Consider the following 21,802-nt stretch of genomic DNA (forward strand, 5'->3'; position numbering starts at 1 on the left):
TATACTCCCATGATTATATTCGCACAATACTACCAGAGGCACCGCTATCACCTACTTGTCAAATCTATCAAATAGCAACAGTTTTAGTTTGTATCTATATTAGTAAGCCAAAACCTCAGTTGCCACAGTAGTATCTGTATACAAAATTAGAATGTAATTAAAACACAAACTAAACAGTCAACCCGTATCTATATTGTGTATGTTACATGGAACTAGACGCATGAGTGCATACACATAATGGTTTCTTTGAGCATGATCAAGAATATATACGCTTTTACATGTACACAGTGAATATATTAGTCTGTCCATCATTTTCTGTCTAATGGGATAAAACACAAAACTAAAATGCAGTTAATGATATGAATGTAGTAAGAAATTAGGTTATGTTCTAAATTTATATGAAAAGAACTGAGTGTTTTGTCTCGACATTTTGAATTTATTTTTTGGTTGCTTATTTTTCAGCCCCGATGTTTTAGTAATGAAATACAAATTAAGAACCATTGGGTTGTTGATAGGTGATAGAAAAAAATGGTGAAAATCGTGATATTAAGAATTAAGTATAAAAATTAAAACAGTTTTATTTTGGCTGAAAAAAATTTAGCTGAATGTAAATGATAACAGAAAATTAATAAAATAAATAACATTAAAAAGTATGTTTTTTTAATAAATAGAATTGATTGTTTTAGCTTGACTTATAAAAATGCTATTGAAGTTAACAATAAACAAAATAATTGATGACATAAGTAATTTTGAAAGTAAAGTATCTGAAAAGAAATATTAATTTTTATCTTCAAATGTAAAAAGGATAAATGAATCTAAACAGTTATAAAGATAAGATAAATTGTGTATTTTTGTAAGAAACAGCATTTATTTTACCTTATGAAAAGCCACTTGACTGTTTATCAAGCCAAGACGAACGGGGTTGTTAAAGTAATTATATTAAAAGCCAAAGAATGATTGCTTTATTGATAATAACCAGGACCCTGGACACATCAATTAGGAACTACTAGCAACTGTCAAATTTCTTACAAGCTGTCCTATTAATATTAATATTATATATTAATATTAATATGATACGGGTAGGAAACATATTGACGTTATTAATTTGCATTAGATATGAAATAAATATGTCATGTTTTCGTTCATTCTTCAAGGGTTTCAATGCAGGGCATGTTGCCATAGTAACGTTTTTGTTCACACTTATCATCTATGGATGTCCTTATTAAAGTTGATGAAGCAACTAAGTTTTATTTTGGAAACAAGGTCTCAACAATTAATCTTAATTTTTGCTTTTGATAAAGAATTGCTTGAAATATTAGGTGTACTTTACATCGTAGAGGAATGATTTACCGATTTTTTTATACACCAGTATATTTTAAGAAACTGTTTTATGCATACATCATGTGAGTGATTGATTATGAGACAGAATCTGGGATGAAATGTTGACTTTGCAATCGTGTAAATTCATGGCTGCCATCTTGGAATTTATATTAAGTCGTGCATACTTGTAATCAAGTGTTTGTATTGTGAATTCTGAAAATTACATTTCCCAGTTACTTTATTAAATTAAGATCAATTCTATGCAGACTAATGGAGAGTGACAGTGTCTGTAATGACTGTGTGTATTGAAATGAACTGTTCTGGTCTAAAAAGATGTGTAGTACAGAATTTGTTGTTGTCGATATTTTCTACATTCACCGTACTTCATGAGACATCTATTGCAAATCTGGTTATATATGCATGAAGCGGATATATGAACTATCTGTCGGTGGTGTTGTTGTAAAGTGCAACACTGAATTTCCAACCAACGTAGTTTCTGTGGGACTCGCGCATGTACAGCCAGATGTGAAGGTGATTGAAAAAAAAGTCGTGATGTCATGTTATCTTTTGTTTCATAAATTGAAATCAGACTCTGAAACCAGACACTAATGGAAAGCAAGTCAAAACAGTTTTTAAAACAATGATGTCTTAGGTTCATAGGGTTAATGGCTGCTGAATATGATTACATTATAGATGTGTGGTGTACGTGTATTTTGACCTCGCATCAAGAAATTAAATCGTTTTTTTTCCGTAATAAGCTGTCGTGAAAGTGACGTATGCATGTCAACAATATTAATTAGTAAGACGTAGATTTAGTCGTTAATTTATTAATTAATTGACGAACCATCGTATTTGATGCTGTGTTTGGTTTTATGTAAGATTGATGTGTGCTAAGAGTGGAAGCCATTTTGAACACTTAGTCTTCGTGTGTGTTGCTGCATGTCGCAAACTGTATGTTCTACGCTTTCACCGTACATACTCCTTATAAAAACTGCTGCTAGTCACAACTTAAATGCGTAGATTTAAACCAAAAAATATCATAGCTTTTAGTTACTTCGTCTGCATGCAGTGAATTATTAAAATTGGAGTTGAGAACATTGATGTCAGTCGGTACATATAGTTACTACTGAGTCTTGTGTCGTCATCACGCTGTTTGGCAGTGTCCACAAAATTTTGAAAAACAGCAGACATTTTTAGACCACTGCTGTTGTTCGTAAGAAGTGAACAAACCAAACTAGATGTGATGACCTCAACTCACTGGGTGTGTGTGATGTTATGTGGGTGATGGTTCTTGTCTTTGAACTAAATTCTTTTTAACATACTTATTCTATTACAACTTATAACACTGTAAATCTTGCAATTGTTCATTTTTTTTTCAATTTGGTTAATCTTACGTTCAAATTGCATTCAATTTTGTTGCATAGAAGGCATTTTAAGATGCTATGCCAGTGAAGACAGTGATGGTTTTGGTGATTCAGTTTTCCATTCCATGTGCATGTATTAGTAGTACATTAGTTCTGGTGGCTGCTGTAGATCGTACTTACTCTTTGCATGCAAAATACAACAGTTGTTTGTGCATATTGTGCAAGAGTAGGGCACAGCCATTACTAGGACAAATGTTGACACCCCACCCCCACCCCCACCCCTCTGAAAAAATAGAGCAAATATTGTGTAGGGAGATATAGATCAAAATGACACCCCAAAAAGTGCTTCCTACTGGCAAGTTTTCTTATAATGTCAAACTTTACCTATTTTTGGCTCATGATGGCAAATATTACAGCAAAAAATTACCTTAGTTACTGGAATAAAATGAAATAAATGGAAAAAATAACAAGATTTACAGTGTTAGTTTACATTAACTTCTTATTACAAGTTGCTGTCATGTGCTTTTAAAAACACTGCTAACATCTGTGTTGTGCTATACATTGATCAAACCATTTCATCTCACCTTTACATCTTAAAGTCAGCCATCACGTCAGACTTTACTTTTAAATGTCAGCATTCCATTTACGCATACATAAATTATAAATGTAATATAAAAAAGCAATTACTGGTAGTAATTTTGTTTTTGAAATTTGTGTTATATTTATTTATTTAATATTTATTTTTTATTTATTTTTTATTATTTATTTATTTTTATTTTATTTATTTATTTATTTATTTATTTATTTATCCATTACAATGACTGCACCCACAATGAAACTGATACATTTACATGTACACATAGATGCAATGTTTTCGTTGTTATTTATAGCACGTGTCCACAATGTATTTAAAGGCACACATACCATCACATTTTGACACTAATATATATCACATATAAATTTCTATCCTTGTATGCTAAACCTGATATTTGGCCCTGCAAGTAATCTCAAACACTATACCCTTGTACATTTGGAAAAAAAAAAATTGATGAAAGCTGCTTATTCAAAAATCCTCCATAAATTTGACAATTTCTACAGCTGCCATTATAATCAAAATGAATACCAGTATATTGGATGAAATATATGTATCAATATATACAACATAATGTATTCTACACTAAGCCTAACCTTTTCACCACCAACGCGGGAACGTGCAAATGCTAAAATGACAACAAAGTAAAGAAATCATCAAATTTGCAACATTCTTCCCACTAGGTTGAACCTGTTGTGGGAGGGTGTGCAGTTATTTACCTGTTTTGTCTAGTGAAATGCATTTGACAGATAATACATATGGGCCAAATATTCAGGTGGCATACTTGCATACTCACAAAGTGTTCCCCTTAAACAATATATTAAACAAGAGTGCTCTTGGACTCACAATTTCAGAGGTGTCTCTGTGTTTGGAATGAAATGAAATGTACATTTCAAGTATTTCAAAAAATGTAAAAATGGTTCCAAAACAGTCCCACTTTACTTCTTGAATTCTTGTTTCGACACGTGTCAAATTTTCCACCTTTACAGAGAACATATGCCTTTAGCCAAATATGAAAAATATTAAGCTGCTGTAGTTTCAAGTCCAAAAAAAATTTGAAGGGAGAACACAACACACACAAATGCATATACAACAATACATCGCATTCATCATAGTCGGTTTTATGTAATGTGTTTTTTCTTCCCCTTGTAACATTTTCTTCCTGCATGCAGATAAAGTACTGCCAGCTGAAAGAAACTGGTTAGGTAAGACAGATACAAAATATATGTAACATGTACACAGCTCAACTTCATCTTTCCTCGTATCTTAGTATGCCCAGTATTTCTCAGTGTGAGTGTTCTGTTTGTTGTCATCCCTCCCCAAGATTACCCGACATTTCTTAGTGACTTTTCTGTTCACTATTGTCCCTCCCCCTGATTTCTGATGTTGGCTCTTCTCTTCTTTGTCATCCCTCCCCTGATTATCTGACATCTCTGTCAGGTGTGTCGATCAATGCAATGTCAACACCATAGTAAGGACAAGTATTGGTCGTCTATATGTTGAAACTTGTGACTTGTGAATATTAATGTATAGCTGTACTTTAGTGGTGACCATTTTGCAAAAGAAATGCAGTGAGTTTATTGCAGTCTAATTTTAGAGTCGTCTGCAAGTATTCATTTTCTGGTGAACTACGATTTAAATCATTTGCGTCTATGTAGATGTTTGTGAGTCATCATCTCGAAAGCTGAAAAGAACGTGACTGATGCCATCAGTCTTTCAAAAATGTGATACAAGGCTTTATATGAAACTAGTACAGGTATAAAATCGTTGGTGTTTTTTCATAATTGAAAATGAAATTTAGGAGATATGCATCACACACGGTATTATTGTCCAGTAATGTATGTGAAACTTTCCATCTTGTCTTTCTTTGATTCAGCCAAGGAGGAAAAGATAATGTTAGTTTACAATCATACTATACTTTTACTGACATGTATGAGTATTGCAGTTGTTACAAGTCCAAATTCTACCATTTTGCGAACTTTGTTTTACAGATTTTATACCTAAAACATGTGTTGTAGAACTTTGTATAGGTCACACTTTCATATAGTTGTTGCTGAATGTTATAGTATACTGTCTGTAGATTTATCTGGTACTTTTGTGATATATTTGTGTGAAGCACGTAATAAGTGTAAGGTACATCATTTGATGGTGGTTCTTTGCTGGTGCTTTTAATACAAAAAATGATAGCTTAGAACTGCCACACAGATGATGTATCTTGTAGTTCTGTAGTGATTGTGTACATGTATGTCAAGAGCCTTGAACTTCCCTCCTGCCTTATTCTGCATGGTCTGTCCTCTTCCTTGGAGATGTGTATCCATTTTTATAGATAATTCTGAAAGTAAGTGTTGTTGTTATGAAAGCCTGCTGTGTCTAGCACAGCATGGACACTGGACTGTTTCTCTTTTCTAACCAAGTTCTTTTTTCAAGGAGACATCCGGTGCAGGTAAGAATTTGTCAGCTCACAACAGGAAATTGACTTCAAGAGTTACAACCAAGTTCTCTATGTTATGATGAATATAGAGTATTTCCAAATAGTATTTTCTTCATACAGGGGACGTTAGTTACAATGTTAACAGCTTTCATGTTACATTACAGTTGTTAACTTTTTTCTTATTGTTAACTTTTTTCTTAGTGTGTCTAAAATACGTACATGTACATGTAGTGTCCAGAATATACAAACTGTTAGATAATGCTGTTGGTAATAGCTCATCTCCACAAGAACAAAGTGCCATTCAAATTTTCACTTTATAGTTTAAGAAAAACTGTTAATAACACATCCTGTCCACAAGAATGAATAAAATGCCATTTAACATAAGTCCAACAATGTAAGAAAAACTCGGTAATAACTCCTGTCCACATGAACTAACTGCCGTCTAAAATACATTTTACTGAAAAAACTGTCTTTAATGCACGCTGTCAAGTACAAAGTGCCATCTAAGCGGTAACATACATTTTGCGGACTAAGAAAAAAACTACTGGTAACTTATTCTGTTCACATGAACAAAATACCATCTAAGAAAAATACCCCCAGTTCACAAGAACAAAGTGCCATCTGACATACATTTTACAGTCTTAAGTCGATCTTCATATGGAAATATCATGAATATAGTTCAGTATTTTTCCTTTCCTATGCCTTTCTGTAATCTGCCCATGAGAGTCAAGTTGTTTTTTGTCAAGAAGTGTTAGATTATGTTTGATTTAAATAGATTTCAAATGAAGATGTAAGATTTAATCATGGCTATGTGTGCAGTGAGCGTTAAAAAAGGTCACCATTAACCATCAATCTGATTAAAATCCGATGTAGTGTACATGGTGCGATTTCTTTTTGGCTGTTACGTTTACTGTCATTTGTTCTTTTGTGAGTGCCCATTACATACATCTGACACAGTACCATAGGTTTTCCCCAAACCCAATCTCATACTTATGAGTAACCAATCAGAATCTGTCTTACAATAATTAATTCGAAATTGAAAGAAAAAGAACCATCAAACAATAATGAATCTTTCAATAACATCGTTGTCTGCACTCTGTGATAGAGTTCTTTTCGAACAGAGTGCTCTGAATTACTGTACCGGTATGTTTTGGTGCATTACTTGTTTTCATTCGCTGAATTATGTCACTCAATGCTCTCGTATGGCTCCGGAAAACCTATGGTATTGTGTCAGATGTATGTAATGGGTGCTCACAAAAGAACAAACAACAGTAAACGTAACAGCCAAAAAGAAATCACACCGTGTACACTACATCAGATTTTATTCACATTGCATTAACCATGTGATTTGAATGTTCATTACTGAACAGAAAAATTGTTGTGTCAGAGTAGTGAACATTAAGTACACATTTGCATAAACCTGAAAGTTATGAATGAATTTAGATAGTTTTCAGGATAAGGGTGTCTAATTGATATAACAACAAATAGACAAGTTTAATTGATTAAGTTGTGGGTCTTCCACAGAATTCATTTTCCTCTCCTGCAATTGAGTCATGCTGTTGAGGTGAACCTGTATTTGTAATTTTATCTGGTGCTGACAGCATCAGACATTGGTCAATCTGCCAGTCCAGACTGTTTGCCAGGGAAACTGTAAGTTGACGTGTTAGTGTTTCCACATATATTCACAGGAAAGGCCGACTTATCCAGGGTGTTCACACTACCCCAGACAACCTACATTGGTGGAAATAAGCAGGCTCTCCCATTGCAGGATATCATTGAGAGACTGGAGGTAACACAACAAGGAACAATAAAAAACAACACTATTGATAGCGTTACTAAGTATTTGATATATCCATGTAAATACACACACATACACACACATATACACATACACAGACACAGACAGACAGATGCACACATGCAGGCATACATACATGAATGCATACATACATACATACATACATACATACATACATACATACATACATACATACATACATACATACATATTACGCATTTAATATAAAAATGTTCATTTCCTCACGTTATGTTACATAGGTGTTAATCTGATAAGTGATATGTTGTTCCAAATATGAAAATAACAATGTTTTTAGAAAGTGCAGTTAAAGAAATATGAGACCTTTGATCCAACTAACTAGTTCATCATGCAATAATTGATTTCACTGCATCTTGTAGGAGACCTATTGTCGTTCTATCGGTGTTGAGTTTATGTTTATAAATGATAAACAACAATGTGACTGGATTAGGCAGAAATTTGAAACTCCTGGTGCCATGAAGTTCACCAAAATGGACAAGAGATTAATCTTGGAAAGACTCATAAGAGCCACAAGGTATTATATTTTCCTGCAGGGATTTATAACCCCTGTTTGACTATATGTGGATGTGCTACCCTTTGGTTTGTGTTGGCCTAAAATGGGTGGTTGGCGTTTTTTGAGCTGAAGAGTCTAACATGGAGTCCACTCTACACACTTTTGATTTTGATTGGTCTAAAATCTTTTAGCAAATTGTAACTTTGCCATTTAATCAATTTTCTATAAAATGTTGCTCCCTTATATATATAATAGGGATAAAATTCAAGAGTGAAAACTTCATTTTGCAATCCCCTATTTCCAGAATATAGAACTATCGCAAATGTGTGTTTGGTTGAAAATGTGAGATCTTGCTAAAGCCTGCATGGTCTAAAATGGGGTATTGATTTTTGGTCAAAATCGTGTCTTGGGTTGGCAGTATTGGCTACACACCCCACTGGTACCACTCTCTGGAGTGTTTTATTTGATGCATATTTGTTACAGGCTAGCAGTTCAATGTAGTGGAATAAAATTGACCTTGTCATCTGTCAAGGTCAGCAATCCTTTTCAGTATGACTTTGATTGTTATACCTGACCTCTAGGTGGCAGTATGATCAGCCAATTGTAGATGTTTGCCAGCTATAGCTGACCACCAGTTGGCAGTGTGATCAGCTGAGTAGACGTTTGAGACACACTGAATTATTTGAGGATTATTTTTTCGTTGCGTCAGTGGAAAAATGTGCTCTGGCTAGCAAGAATGACCACTAGGTGGCAGTGTTACCAGTCAATAGTAGATGTTCACTAGGTGCAGTTTAACCACAAGTTGGCCTAGTAGCAGTGTCTAGAGGACTAACCTGATCACAATATATACTTTCATCGTATGTATGTAGGTTTGAAGAATTTTTGGCCAGGAAGTGGTCTTCTGAGAAACGTTTTGGCTTAGAAGGCTGCGAGGTGTTGGTGCCAGCATTGAAATGTATCATTGATCACTGCAGTGCCAAGGGAGTGGAGAGCTTCATCTTTGGGATGCCACACAGGTATGTACAAAGACACCTCCTTCATACAGCTGACCAAATACCACAGGAGTTCATGTTAAAATTACCACACTTATACTTAGCCAAGCAAAACCTGCCTTACAGTTATCACTTTTGGATTGATATTGAAAACAACAGACCCACCAAAACAATAACATTAACACCATTATTGGCACTCTGTGCTCTGTGCTCAGCTCTGTTCGAACAGAGAGTTCTGAGGTACTGTACCTGTAAGTTTTCGATATAAGACGTATTCTCATTGGTTGAGTAGGTTACTCAGTGCAAGGGATTTGAACGTGAATTCCTATGGTATTGTGTCAGATGTAGGAACAAGGTGCTCACTCACAGAACAACAAAATTAAAAACAAACAACAATAAATGAAGGACAGAGAAGTAAACAAAGTAATTAAGCCGTATTCACTACATCAGATTGTATAAAAACGCAACTTTGTTGTCAAATTCTTAAATTTCTACCATCCAGTGCAGCAAAGATTCTATCAAGTTAAGTTTATGATCTTTCTATGCAGGGTTAGTACGTTCTATTGTCTTTTAACAATGTCAATTGGCAAGTTTGTGCTGTGAATAACATAAATTGCAAGTACTGTAAATATCTTTCTGCATGTTACACCTCTAACAGCCATCATGCAATAAGACATTGTCCAGCAAAGTGACTCAGATCCAAACACAAATTGTGTTACGAAGGAATTCTAAATCCAACATGAAACTTAGAAAATTTATGGATTCATATTTCTTTATTAAATTTCTGTTTCTGCCATTAGGGGACGTCTGAACGTACTTGCTAATGTTTGTCGCAAACCGTTGGAGCAGTTGTTCTGCCAGTTTGACCCTAAACTGGAAGCTGCCGACGAGGGCTCTGGTGATGTGAAATACCATCTTGGAATGTCCCATGAAAGATTTAACCACATTACTAACAAGATGGTCACCCTAGCTGTGGTTGCCAACCCCTCCCATTTAGAAGCTGTGGACCCCATCGTGATTGGAAAGACCCGAGCTGAGCAGTTCTACAAGGGAGATACTGATGGAAAACGGGTATGACTATTATTTCAAGGTGTCTCTCAGTGTCAGATACCACATGTTTCAAGCCATTTTTGTACTGATATACAGCAAATACATAAATACCATCAGCTTTTATATACAGTTAGTTGTATATATTTGTTATGAATACATCTTTACAAGGTTGGTCTGTGAAAGCTATGTCTAGGCCGTAAACATTTTACATACCACAAGAACATGTGAGTGCTCTCATTTAAACTGCAATATTTGACAACCTCAGTACCAATAGAGAAAATTTGCTTATTCCACTCAGTCAAACCACTTTTGATTTTATTACAGTAAGTCTGCAATTTTTTTTTTTAATTCTTCCTTTTCACTAATTTTGTACTGTAGCTGTTGTTTCTTTTGTCTGTTTTAAAATTGTATATTTTTAGGGACCATGTTTAGTAGTTTTGTTTGTGTGCTACAACGCCATTGGCGCTATTTTTGTTTGTTTGTTAATAATTTTGATCTATTTGGCATACATACAGGTGATGAGTGTCCTGATACATGGTGATGCAGCCTTTGCTGGTCAGGGTATTGTCTACGAGACTTTCCATCTTTCTGATCTACCAGAATACACAGTTAATGGTACTATTCACGTGGTGGCCAATAACCAGGTAAATACTATGACAGAACCCCATGATGTGCAAGTGTGGCGTACTCAGAATATTTGCACAAGTGCTTGCAGTGTTCTCTGCAACCATACTTTCATGAGCACAGCAAGTGAAAGTGCAGCAGAAAACACTTCAAACTCGAGTGCAAATACCCCGAGTACCCACTCTAGAACTCACGCTGCATGGGTTCTGGTATTATTACATATGTTTATCTGAAACAGGAAATTTGCATTAAAAGAATCATACTTTGCGATCATGCAAAATGTAAAAAAAAAAAAGAAGAATTTTGTCCACATTCAATTTCGATACAGAACAATTTAAGGAAATCATCCATAAATTATGTTAAGTGAAATAGACATTTATACTCTCTTTGACAACACTTTGTTGAAACTGTAATCTTGATGAAATATCAGGAAATATCAGTGTATATTTCATCAACTTTGTATGCATTTCTTCAATTTAAGTCAATATGAAATTCTTCTTCGTAGATTGGTTTCACTACTGATCCTCGACTAGCAAGATCCTCCCCATACTGTACTGACGTAGCTAGGGTCGTAAACGCACCTATTTTCCACGTCAACGCTGACGATCCCGAAGCAGTCATGTATGTCTGCCAAGTGGCATCTGAATGGAGAGCAGAGTTTGGAAAGGACGTCGTCATTGACTTGGTATGCTACCGTCGCCACGGACACAATGAACTGGATGAACCGATGTTCACCCAGCCACTGATGTACAGAAAGATTCGTGATCATCCCAATGTATTGAAAGCTTACTCTAGAGCTAAGATTAATGAGGGTGTCATGACGCAGCAGGAGTTTGAGGTAAGGGAGACCAAACGTACAACATTGCTTCTTATAAAATTATGAGTGGCCTAAGGGGCCTTGTCACTATGAGTCACTAGATTAATAGTGGTCACATAAGTATCTTTCGGCTGACTGAAGAAAACTGTTGGAAGTAATATAACTACATCTCCACAAACATAATTTATGAAAAAGTGGGAAAAATAATGGAACGTTTGACTGTAGAACCAGTGACATAGTCACTGGTTGGCGTGAAGGAGAACAAACAGACAAACAGGGTATACAATCCATATTTTCTGTTCAAAGACAATAATTTGGTTTGTGCATGATATAATGTATTCTGTATATAGTTAAGCCGGGCCATGGTTCTGATTTCACAACTGTCAAAGTGTTAGTCAGAAATTTTTATAAAAATTCCCTAAAGTATCGCCATTTGTGTTCTCAATGTAATTTGTTGAAATCATGAAGCAGAAGTCAGTTTTCGAGACATAAAGTTTGTTTTTTTTCAGTTAAAATTTGAAAATATTGCATTTGTCATATAAGAGCAAAAAAATGTGGTCATATGTGTGTCATTAGAAACACAAGTACGGTTTATATTGCTGTAATGCTGATCAATGTGAGTGGATATTTTGTTGAAAAAAATGAAAATTAACTTTGAATATCGTATGGTTACTTGCAACTTTCATGATCACAGGAGGAAGAAGCCAACTACGAGAGAATCTGTGAGGAGGCCCTCTTGGGGGCAAAGAAGGAGAGACATGTGTTGCATCGTGATTGGCTGGATTCTCCATGGAGGGGATTCTTCAATCCAGATGTTGAACTGACCTACCCAGAAACTGGAATCTCTGAAGAGACTTTGAATCATATTGGCAAGGAGTTCAGTGCTTTACCACATGACTTTGTCGTTCATGGAGGTAAGTAGCCAATATGGTGAATTAGTCTTTCATTTACGTCTACCATGTTTGGGGTAGGCAGCAATCTGATTAAAATCCGATGTAGTGTACATGTCACGATTTCTTTTTGGCTGTTACATTTACTGTCGTTTGTACTTTTATGAGTGCTGTTGCATAGTACTCAGACACAATACCAAAAAAAGAAGAAAAAGAACCACAGAATGGTCATCTATCACTACTATAGTGAAATGTTCATTAAAAACTTTTTTTGTCCATCAGAATGTGTTATGTATTACTAAGAATTATAAAAATATGGGAAACACAGCCTGTATTTTTTAGGTTGGCTATGAAATACATGTCAATTCATTCCACTCTTATCTCAATCTCTGTTAGGTCTGAAACGTACGCTGAAGACCCGAGGAGAATTGGTGAAAAACCGTATGGTAGATTGGGCTCTGGGCGAAGCCATGGCATTTGGTTCTCTGCTGAAAGAAGGCACCTATGTCAGACTAAGTGGTCAGGATGTAGAAAGAGGAACCTTCAGGTTGGTAGAAATGTGACAAGTTTGTCCATACCCATTCATTCATTACTGGGTATAATTGTAAGTAGACTAAGTGGTCAGGTTGTAGAAAGAGGAACCTTCAGGTTGGTAGAAATGTGACAAGTTTGTCCATACCCATTCATTCATTACTGGGTATAATTGTAGGTAGACTACGTGGTGGTCAAGATGTAGAAAGAGGAACCTTCAGGTTGGTAGAAATGTGACAAGTTTGTCCATACCCATTCAGTCATTACTAGGGATAATCTAAGTCAGACTAAGGGGACAGGACATAGAAAGAAGAACCTTCAGGTTGGTAGAAATGTGACAAGTTTGTCCATACCCATTCAGTCATTACTGGGGATAATCTAAGTCAGACTAAGGGGACAGGACATAGAAAGAAGAACCTTCAGGTTGGTAGAAATGTGTAGAGTTGTCCATACCCATTCATTCATTACTGGGTATAATCTAAGTCAGACTAAGGGGACAAGACATAGAAAGAAGAACCTTCAGGTTGATTGAAATGTGTAGAGTTGACCATACCCATTCAATCATTACCAAGTATAATCTAAGTCAGACAACTGTTGTTGTAACAATGCCAGAAGACAATTTGTTATGTTATAAAAATCATACATCAACATTAAAATCATTCTAAAATGATAGTTTATTTGAGGTTATTATCTAAGTATTTTAACTTGAATAAAAAGCTTATAAACTCAGCTTGTGCCACTTGAAGATGTCATGAATTATTGCAGTTGTCGTTAACTCAAGAATTTCAGTAATGTTACAGTTGGGTTAATGTGTTGAATCTTTTGTCAATTTGCAGCCATCGTCATCATGTACTGCACCATCAAACTCAAGACAAAGTGATAACTGTACCTTTGAATCGTCTATATAAAAACCAGGCTAGGTACACTGTATGTAATAGTTCCCTGTCCGAGTTTGCTGTACTTGGTAAGTTTGTATTTATTGCCTCCCTGTTTACTGTGAGCAAGAGAACCCTGTCTGAATTTGCCATACTAATCGAAGTCATCAGAAATGTTGATGTAATGGTTGAACAATGAATATTCATGTACCCCTAAGAGCCTATCACCTTCAGTGAAAATGTCGTGAATATTCATTGTTCAACCATTGCATCACCATTGCTGCTGACTCCCTAGAGGCAATGTGGCCTACAACAAAGATCCTTGAATAGGAGACAACTTCAACTTGATGTTTCTCTGAAATTGCATGTAATGTAGATGATGTTAAACCATGACTTGACTCTCCAGAACCCAAAGTTCATGAAATACCTTTATTTCCTACATGTGGATTTCTTAGAGAGTGCCCAAAGCATGGTTCTGTAATACCGTTCTGTGCTTTGTCTTTGCAGGCTTTGAGTTGGGTTTCTCTATGACCAACCCTAATGCCCTGGTGTGCTGGGAAGCTCAGTTTGGTGATTTCTCCAACAACAGTCAGTGTATTATCGATCAATTCATTAGCAGTGGGCAAGCAAAGTGGATCCGTCAAAGTGGTATCGTCATGTTGCTGCCACACGGCTATGAAGGCATGGTAAGTCACTAGCACCATGAAGACATGGTATAGCCTGTATCATGTTTTTATAACCTCAAAATCTGGCAGTCATCAAATAGGGAACTTGCAATCCAAACTGAGCATGCTCAGACGCAAAGGACTATGGGATTATCTGAGGTTATCGTATTACCTAATCTGGAGCTACTGATAAAATAAACCTCCCACAATGGTCAGGGTGACTATGAATTGATCATTTGTGGTTACAAACAATGTAACAATATTGTTCATAATGCTAATTGATTAACATTTATTATCACATTTCCCATGATGCAACATTCAACATGGCGGGTTTGCAAGTTCTGAATGTGTGTTCATGACTTTGAATTCTTTTATCAAACGAAAGTTGGTAAAAAGTTCATTTATTTGTCGCTATAGATTATTTGATTTTCCCTAGATTATTGAGCAGCAATTCATGTTGGATACATTTTGACACCATCATAAAAATCTTTTTACAAGACAAAATAAAATATTTTTGAAAGAAGAAGGTAAGTTTGAATTTATGATGATTGAGGAAAAGGCCAACCTGTTCATTTACAAAAAAAATGATTATGTGCTGGCAATCATAACTAAATAACAAGAGAAACCAAATATTGAGGGAGGCAATCTTGTTTCATTCACAGGGCCCTGAGCATTCCAGTGCTCGTCCTGAACGTTTCCTGCAGATGAGTAACGATGACGCAGACGTCATCCCATACCATGATATTGACAAGTTTGCTATCAATCAACTGAGAGACTGCAATATGCAAATGTTGAACTGCAGCACACCTGCCAACTACTTCCATGCCTTGCGTCGACAAATGGCCTTGCCATTCAGAAAACCTGTAAGTTAACACATATCAAGTTATGTCAGTCAAAGTATTCACCCCATGAGCAGTGTGCCCGCTAATGATATCCAAATTTTGTTGTTCTGGGTCAAAATCTTAAAACTGGCATTTCTTGTGAGTCAACACATAGTAAGAGATAGGGGAACAAATTTTGGTGCGTCAATAGAAATTGTGTGCATTAGTCAAGTTGGCGTAGAGGGCGCACTGCTCATGAGGTACAAAATGCAAAATGTATTTTACACACCAAAACTTATTTGTTGGTACCAAAAAAATATTGTCATGAAGTCATATTTTTACCGTACATGAATTTTCAGTTTGAGGTGTACCACTTCCTAGATCTGATTCTAAAAAAAGACAAGTATATATGTACATGGAAATAAGCACTCAAAGTTACAGGCCATGCCTCTTTGTTGAAATAATATAAAGAGTGCATGTACTTCAGTTTGAATTGAATTTAACGGTAAACCAAAGATCATAAAGTTACGGACTACGCTCTGTCATTGATTTTTTATGAGAAAAAATACATTGATTGAGGGCGAGTTTTGCTGTTATTTGGGAGAGAAAACGTTTTCTGACAGCACTATGTGAAAAAGTTCTGGACAAAAGAATGATTCCAGCTGATAATGGTGACATCATTATGACTTGTGGCTCTACTGATAATCTCTGGTTCTGAAATTTGACCAGATAGATTTGATTCTGAAAGTTTGACCAGTTATCTTTGATCTTCTTTCCAGTTGATAATGATGACACCCAAGAGTTTGCTGCGTCTGCCTGAAGCAAGATCATCTTTTGATGAAATGGTTGAAGGTATGTCACCAGATACAACATCCCATCCCACCTCCTACAAAATTTTAGATTTTTCAGAACTTAGGCAAGAGTCTCTGTCATACTAACTAGTGTAGGTGACAATGTTAGGTCACAGTCAGAGTGCAATATTTAGGTCAGTTAAGTAAATTTTATGTTAATCTTCCACATGGCTGTTTAGGAACCTGCCTGTCTGTGGTGTAACTGTAGAAGACATTACATTACCTACATCATACATGATTCATTATGATTATGGTGGGTTGTGGTGATGCGTGGTGGGGTGGGGGACTGGTGTTGCAATGCTGATGGTTGGGTCAGTGTTGGTGATAGTAGTAGTGGTATGTAAGTGGTGATAGTTATAGATGTGGTTGCGATGGTGATAGTAGTAGATGATGGTAATAGGGGTGGACATGGTGGGGGGGGGGGGAGGAAGTGGGGGAAGGTTAAAAACCTGATTTATTTCAGGTCTTTCACCATTGATGGAATAATCTTAAATGGTGTGTGATATCCAAGCTTACAAGATTTGCATTTTTATCTCTCTTTCTCTGCTAATCATATCAGCATGAGTTTGAAATCAATACCTGATACTATGCTGTTGTAAAGTGTTATATGAATGGAGTGTCAAAGGCAATCACCTAATTACAAAATATTAATGAAGATTATTTTTTGAACTACTGATAGGCACTACATTCCAACGTATGTACTTTGATGATGGGCCAGCATCAGAAAACCCAGAGACAACCAAAAAACTGTTGCTGTGTACTGGTCGTGTATACTATGATCTGGTGAAAGAACGTGACAGCCGTGGACTCACCAAAGAGATTGCCATCAGTAGAATTGAACAAGTAAGTCAGATACTGAGACAGATTTAGTGTTGAATCTTTGGAGTCACTCCTAAGCTGATATTTACTTTGATCTATTTGGTTGTTATTGCGTATATGTTTTGTTCCGGAAGGTACTATATTGCCTCAGAAGCCAGTTGTGAAATAGTACATCAGTTGTGCAGTGCAGAAGTCTGTTGTAAAATTTCTGTCAAATTATGATTGAAGAGATGTATGGTTCTTATCCCTTGTAGAGATCTATAATGGTGACACCATACTCTTTCAACTCCACAGGGAGCATCCAATCTGTGCTGCCACTAAACGCATAGAAAGAAGTCCCTCCCACTGCAATCATGTCTTTTGAAATACCCATTTGTATGACCAGATAAAAATGAGGACTTTGTGTGGTTCTTGCCTTCAGTCATTCAAATGCTAGGAGGAAGAATCCGACCAGCAATATTCAGACCCTGAGCTAGTCATGCTAACCACTCAACCACTATGCTTGTAATGTTCAGTCACAACAAATGAACATCTCATGACTTTGTGTTTTACTGTTTTCAGCTTTCACCCTTCCCATTTGATCTTGTAAAGAATGAGACAGACAAATACCCCAATGCCAAACTCATGTGGGTACAAGAAGAACACAAAAACATGGGTGCATGGAGTCATGTCCAGCCAAGATGGTCTACTGCTCTCCAAAGGGAAAGGAGATTCCGGTAAGTTGCAATAATTGACCCTTGACCCCAATCAACATTGGTGTAGACGCATGGACCCAGAAGGTGCTATGCATTACTGGGCCTGGGTTACTTGAGGATAGGCTTGGGACTGACTTGGAAATCCTTGGCCATTCCACAGTGGCGTGATAATGAGCATACAACTTGGAGTCATGGATTCCTGGTCCCAAACCTGAATGGAAATCTTTGGAAATGTTTGTATGCATTCATGTATATATAAACTGTATACAAAAATCACTGGAACAATGCCCAACAGAAAAAAAATTTTGCTAATTTTTTTTTTTTTAAAAAGCAACGTCATTGCAATTAGCAAAAACAAATGAGAAAGAAAAGTGATTTTATGGAGTTAGGTACAAATTATGTCATTTTTCTGTCGTAAAAAGTTATCCCAGTTTAATTAACAGTATACTATTTGATTAACTGCAATTTTTGATTTTTTTTGTCAGTTTCATTATCATGATGTTTTTTCTCTTGAAAGTAACATTCTTCTTTACATTTCTCATGCAGTTACGCTGGTCGTCCTCCATCTGCTGCCACGGCAACCGGTAACAAACACACCCACAACAAAGAACTAGAGAACTTCCTGGATGATGCCATGTCCCTGTAAAGAGTTCCGAGAGAAGTTGGAAAACTTAAAAAAAAAAAAAAAGTGAAAGATTTTTCTATCCCTTTCTTGTCATCTTCAATATTTGAACTGTATATGGATCTGCATGATTATCAAGTGTGGGAAATCATTTGAGTGTACAACTACAAAGATTAACTATGAAAAAAAAAAGTTTCAGTTGACACCTTTCTGAATTCTTTTCATTGAAAGTGCCTTTTGATGTATTTTTATGACAAATCTGTGTACCCAAAGTTATTCCCTTGTTTGCTACAGTAGTGTGGTATTAGTACCCATAGGCGTTAGCATCAAGATTCTCCCCGTAGTCGGGTGCCCAGTACTCGTTAAATAAACAAGTAAATAAATAAAACCCAGTTCTTAATAGTTTCCTACAGTTCATTCATTCACAAATTATGTGCTTAACTTTGGCCTGCAATGGACATCTTTCTATGTTAATTAGTTCATGCTCATGCATATTCATAACTGACCAGCCCATGTTTGAGCCCTGGGGAGAACCCTATAGCTTTATCAGTTAGGAAGATTTGCAGGGGATGTATACATCCATACAGTGGTGTTCTCTTTAGAGCAGAAGAAATTAATTTCATGGTGCAGAGAAATTTTGCCTTCAAATATAAATGGTCTTCCAACTCTTCATTTGTGTGATGTGTGCCGTAACCAAGAACCTATTTCACTTACCGTGTACTAACTTTCTATATCAAATTCAGTTGTTCCTGAAAAGCTTGCTTCAAAGCACTTGCAGAGGATCGAGTTTCGAGAATTGTGCTTTAGAAATGGAAATTGTATGCCGTGGGTTTTTTTTTTTGCAACATGTGATAATATAGCAGAATTCATGAATGTTTAAAACTACTTGATCATTACAACTTCACATTCTAGTATTTGTGAACAATTGAAAAGGCCTATGGCATGCACTACATTGCATGAGTTGTAGAAGAAATTTTTTTTTCCTCTGTTGTTTTCGTCAAGTACTTTATTCTGCAGGAGAAACTGGAATCCCCAGAACAGGTGAATTGACTTTTTTTTCCAAAAAAAGAGGGACATCATTTTGACTGTAGCATTAGTCATACATTACTTAACATTTGGGCACAGCATGCCATACAGTTGCAAATAATTCATGATAGATTATTATTATTAGTTCAGATTAATTTGCCCCAAAGAAATCAAATACACAAAAAAAAACGTAGTCTTTATGGTACGCCATGTTGGGGCGCCCTCACACATCGGTCAACCCTTGGGTGGAGCGACACAGCGTATCTTAGTCTACAAAAATATACCACTTTGGATATAAAAAACAAAGTAACACAATAGATTCTACCACCGAGGGACCTTCTACTCTGTGTTAGTTGGTACCCATAATGTGGAATGCTTGTCAAATTTTATTTACAGTAATTTGCAGGGTGAAAATGTACAAACTGCTGCAAAGAACACTTGTATTTTAGTGAATAGTATAATTACAAAACCCTAATCCTGCTACAGGTGTTACCTTTTACATGAAGTTGACCTGGAGAGGGTGTTAATCAAAAGTGCTTGTAGAGATACTACCGTGACAGTATAGAGACCCCCAGCTGAGATAGGATTAGCGACTATTTGGTGTAGAAATGATCAATTTTCACAAGAAATCAAAAAAGTAAATTCTACATGCAGATGTTTTGATGCAAGGAGCATTTGAAATATGGAAAATCGACTGCTTTCATATTTCTTGTACAGAGTCTGCTATGAAAGGATGCAATCATAAAACAAAGGGCAGTCTGTTTAACTAACCAAATAGAGCATCTTCCTTCAACAAAGTGACTGGCATCTTGATTGGCTAGCATTTGGAGGGATTGTTTTCCATCTAACTTGTATATGGAGTGAAATGTACAAAAAGACGATATTGATCATTTTTTGTAAATTATTCTTGACAAATTGCTGTTGTTCAGTCTCTTCTTTATTTCCATTAATTAGTTTAAATGTTTTCAGTTTGTCGAGCCGATTGCCAAAAAGTACGTTTGTATTTTGTAATGTATTATAATGTGTGGTGCAAACAAAACTTGTCTCGTTGAGAGCATAGTGTACAGCTGGCTATTAGCTGTTATATGAATAATTGAAATGTCAATCCTTCGAGTGGAGACACGTTTTATGAAATAAAACAATGTTCAAAAGTAAAGATGTGTTGTGTTTATGATTTGTTATATATTTAGACATGTAAAGAGTGAGCCCAGCTATTTTTCTTGGTGGTCCTCTAATCTATACATTTGTCATATACACTTTAGCCTTACGTACATAGCGATCTCTGATTTCGATGTCTCACTAACCATTTGTATTGCTAGCAACAGCAATGTTTTTAGAAAATTATGCTCAAACCAATTGGTTGCAAAAAAAGTACCGAAATTGATTGGTCACAATGTGGAGTGATAACGTATGTCAGCTTTAACGTATGTCCAAATGAAGTCAATATGTAAATGTTCCTTCACTGAGATGAGCACTAGAGCGACACAATTTGCATATAGTGAATATTATGTAAATATCTACAAACAGGCAATGCATGCTGGTAAGTACCATTTGGGGGGCATGGCTAAATTAATCGTTTTGCCATCACTAGCATGCATTGCAAGCATCTAGTAAGATCAGTAAATCAAAATGACACAACGCAATGTAAACAGGCTATACACACTTCAGATTTGCAGGAATGTGTTTTGAATGTGAATTACCACAAATGACAACAAAATAAGAGGATAAATAAAAGTTTATTTACAACTTACAAGTAAACACTTCAAAAGAAACAGTATTTACAGGAAGATTGTGAAAAATAGTAATCAACATCAAAGTTTTCATGCCACATAAGTACAGTAATTGACCAATTGTAGTGTTTCTGTCATAATCTTTACCCTACTGAAGTGACAAAAATAAATCCTGCACTTTCAAAAGGCTCTCACTCTGAAGATATTTATCACCTTTCTCATCCACACCATCTAATATATAAAACTTTTTTTGACTTTTGGATCACGCCATGATCCACTTTTTCATATCTGATGGCTTCAGTCCATATATATATTTCCTCAAATGTTTGGGATAATTTCTGTGTCCCAGTTACAGACTAAACGATATTCAATATTTATATAAATATTAATATGCCTTCTGAACAGCCTCTAATGCTTCATGGCAGAGTTTGTCAAGCTGTCCATCACCACCTGAGGAGAGAAAAGTTCAGATTAGTAACTTTCTTTCTTTCTTGTTTATTTCTTTCGTCTTTTCTTATTGTCACATTTTAAATTTTGGTAGGAGCTTTTTAAGACACAAAAATTGCATAAATCGTTTTTAAAAGCCAGCAAACAGACAGTTTGACAAAGTCTGTCGACCCGAACAGGTGAAACGTTGCTCAGAAGCAACAAGAACCTTTGGTCGTGGGACAAGAACGTATTAATATCATTTTTAAATGTTTCTAAATCTGAAAAAATGGAAACAATCTTGCACTTACCATAATCTAGATCTCGTTGG

At 35.8% G+C, this 21,802-nt stretch overlaps 2 protein-coding genes across 2 annotated transcripts in view; one reads left to right on the forward strand and one right to left on the reverse strand.

Moving 5' to 3' along the window:
- LOC144452361 (2-oxoglutarate dehydrogenase complex component E1-like) overlaps positions 1 to 20,437 on the forward strand; it is a 45,976-nt gene extending 25,539 nt beyond the window's left edge. The window contains exons 5-20 of the mRNA XM_078143454.1: positions 4,449 to 4,481; positions 7,396 to 7,496; positions 7,904 to 8,058; positions 8,907 to 9,053; positions 9,830 to 10,100; positions 10,595 to 10,723; positions 11,209 to 11,541; positions 12,215 to 12,434; positions 12,807 to 12,957; positions 13,778 to 13,905; positions 14,324 to 14,502; positions 15,144 to 15,344; positions 16,082 to 16,154; positions 16,833 to 16,996; positions 17,534 to 17,688; positions 18,214 to 20,437. Of these exons, the coding sequence (XP_077999580.1) occupies positions 4,449 to 4,481; positions 7,396 to 7,496; positions 7,904 to 8,058; positions 8,907 to 9,053; positions 9,830 to 10,100; positions 10,595 to 10,723; positions 11,209 to 11,541; positions 12,215 to 12,434; positions 12,807 to 12,957; positions 13,778 to 13,905; positions 14,324 to 14,502; positions 15,144 to 15,344; positions 16,082 to 16,154; positions 16,833 to 16,996; positions 17,534 to 17,688; positions 18,214 to 18,313 (2,540 nt within the window). The 3' untranslated portion in view covers positions 18,314 to 20,437. The remainder of the gene's footprint in view (positions 1 to 4,448; positions 4,482 to 7,395; positions 7,497 to 7,903; positions 8,059 to 8,906; positions 9,054 to 9,829; positions 10,101 to 10,594; positions 10,724 to 11,208; positions 11,542 to 12,214; positions 12,435 to 12,806; positions 12,958 to 13,777; positions 13,906 to 14,323; positions 14,503 to 15,143; positions 15,345 to 16,081; positions 16,155 to 16,832; positions 16,997 to 17,533; positions 17,689 to 18,213) is intronic.
- Positions 20,438 to 21,095: 658 nt separating this feature from the next.
- Positions 21,096 to 21,802, reverse strand: part of LOC144452132 (UPF0728 protein C10orf53 homolog) — a 1,513-nt gene continuing 806 nt past the window's right edge. Inside the window, exons 2-3 of the mRNA XM_078143161.1 lie at positions 21,783 to 21,802; positions 21,096 to 21,495 (exon numbers count right to left, since the gene is read on the reverse strand). The exon at positions 21,783 to 21,802 is cut by the window's right edge and continues 100 nt beyond it. Of these exons, the coding sequence (XP_077999287.1) occupies positions 21,431 to 21,495; positions 21,783 to 21,802 (85 nt within the window). The 3' untranslated portion in view covers positions 21,096 to 21,430. The remainder of the gene's footprint in view (positions 21,496 to 21,782) is intronic.

The sequence above is a fragment of the Glandiceps talaboti genome, chromosome 22 (genome assembly GCF_964340395.1).
Source record: "Glandiceps talaboti chromosome 22, keGlaTala1.1, whole genome shotgun sequence".
Classification (NCBI taxonomy): Eukaryota; Metazoa; Hemichordata; class Enteropneusta; family Spengelidae; genus Glandiceps; species Glandiceps talaboti.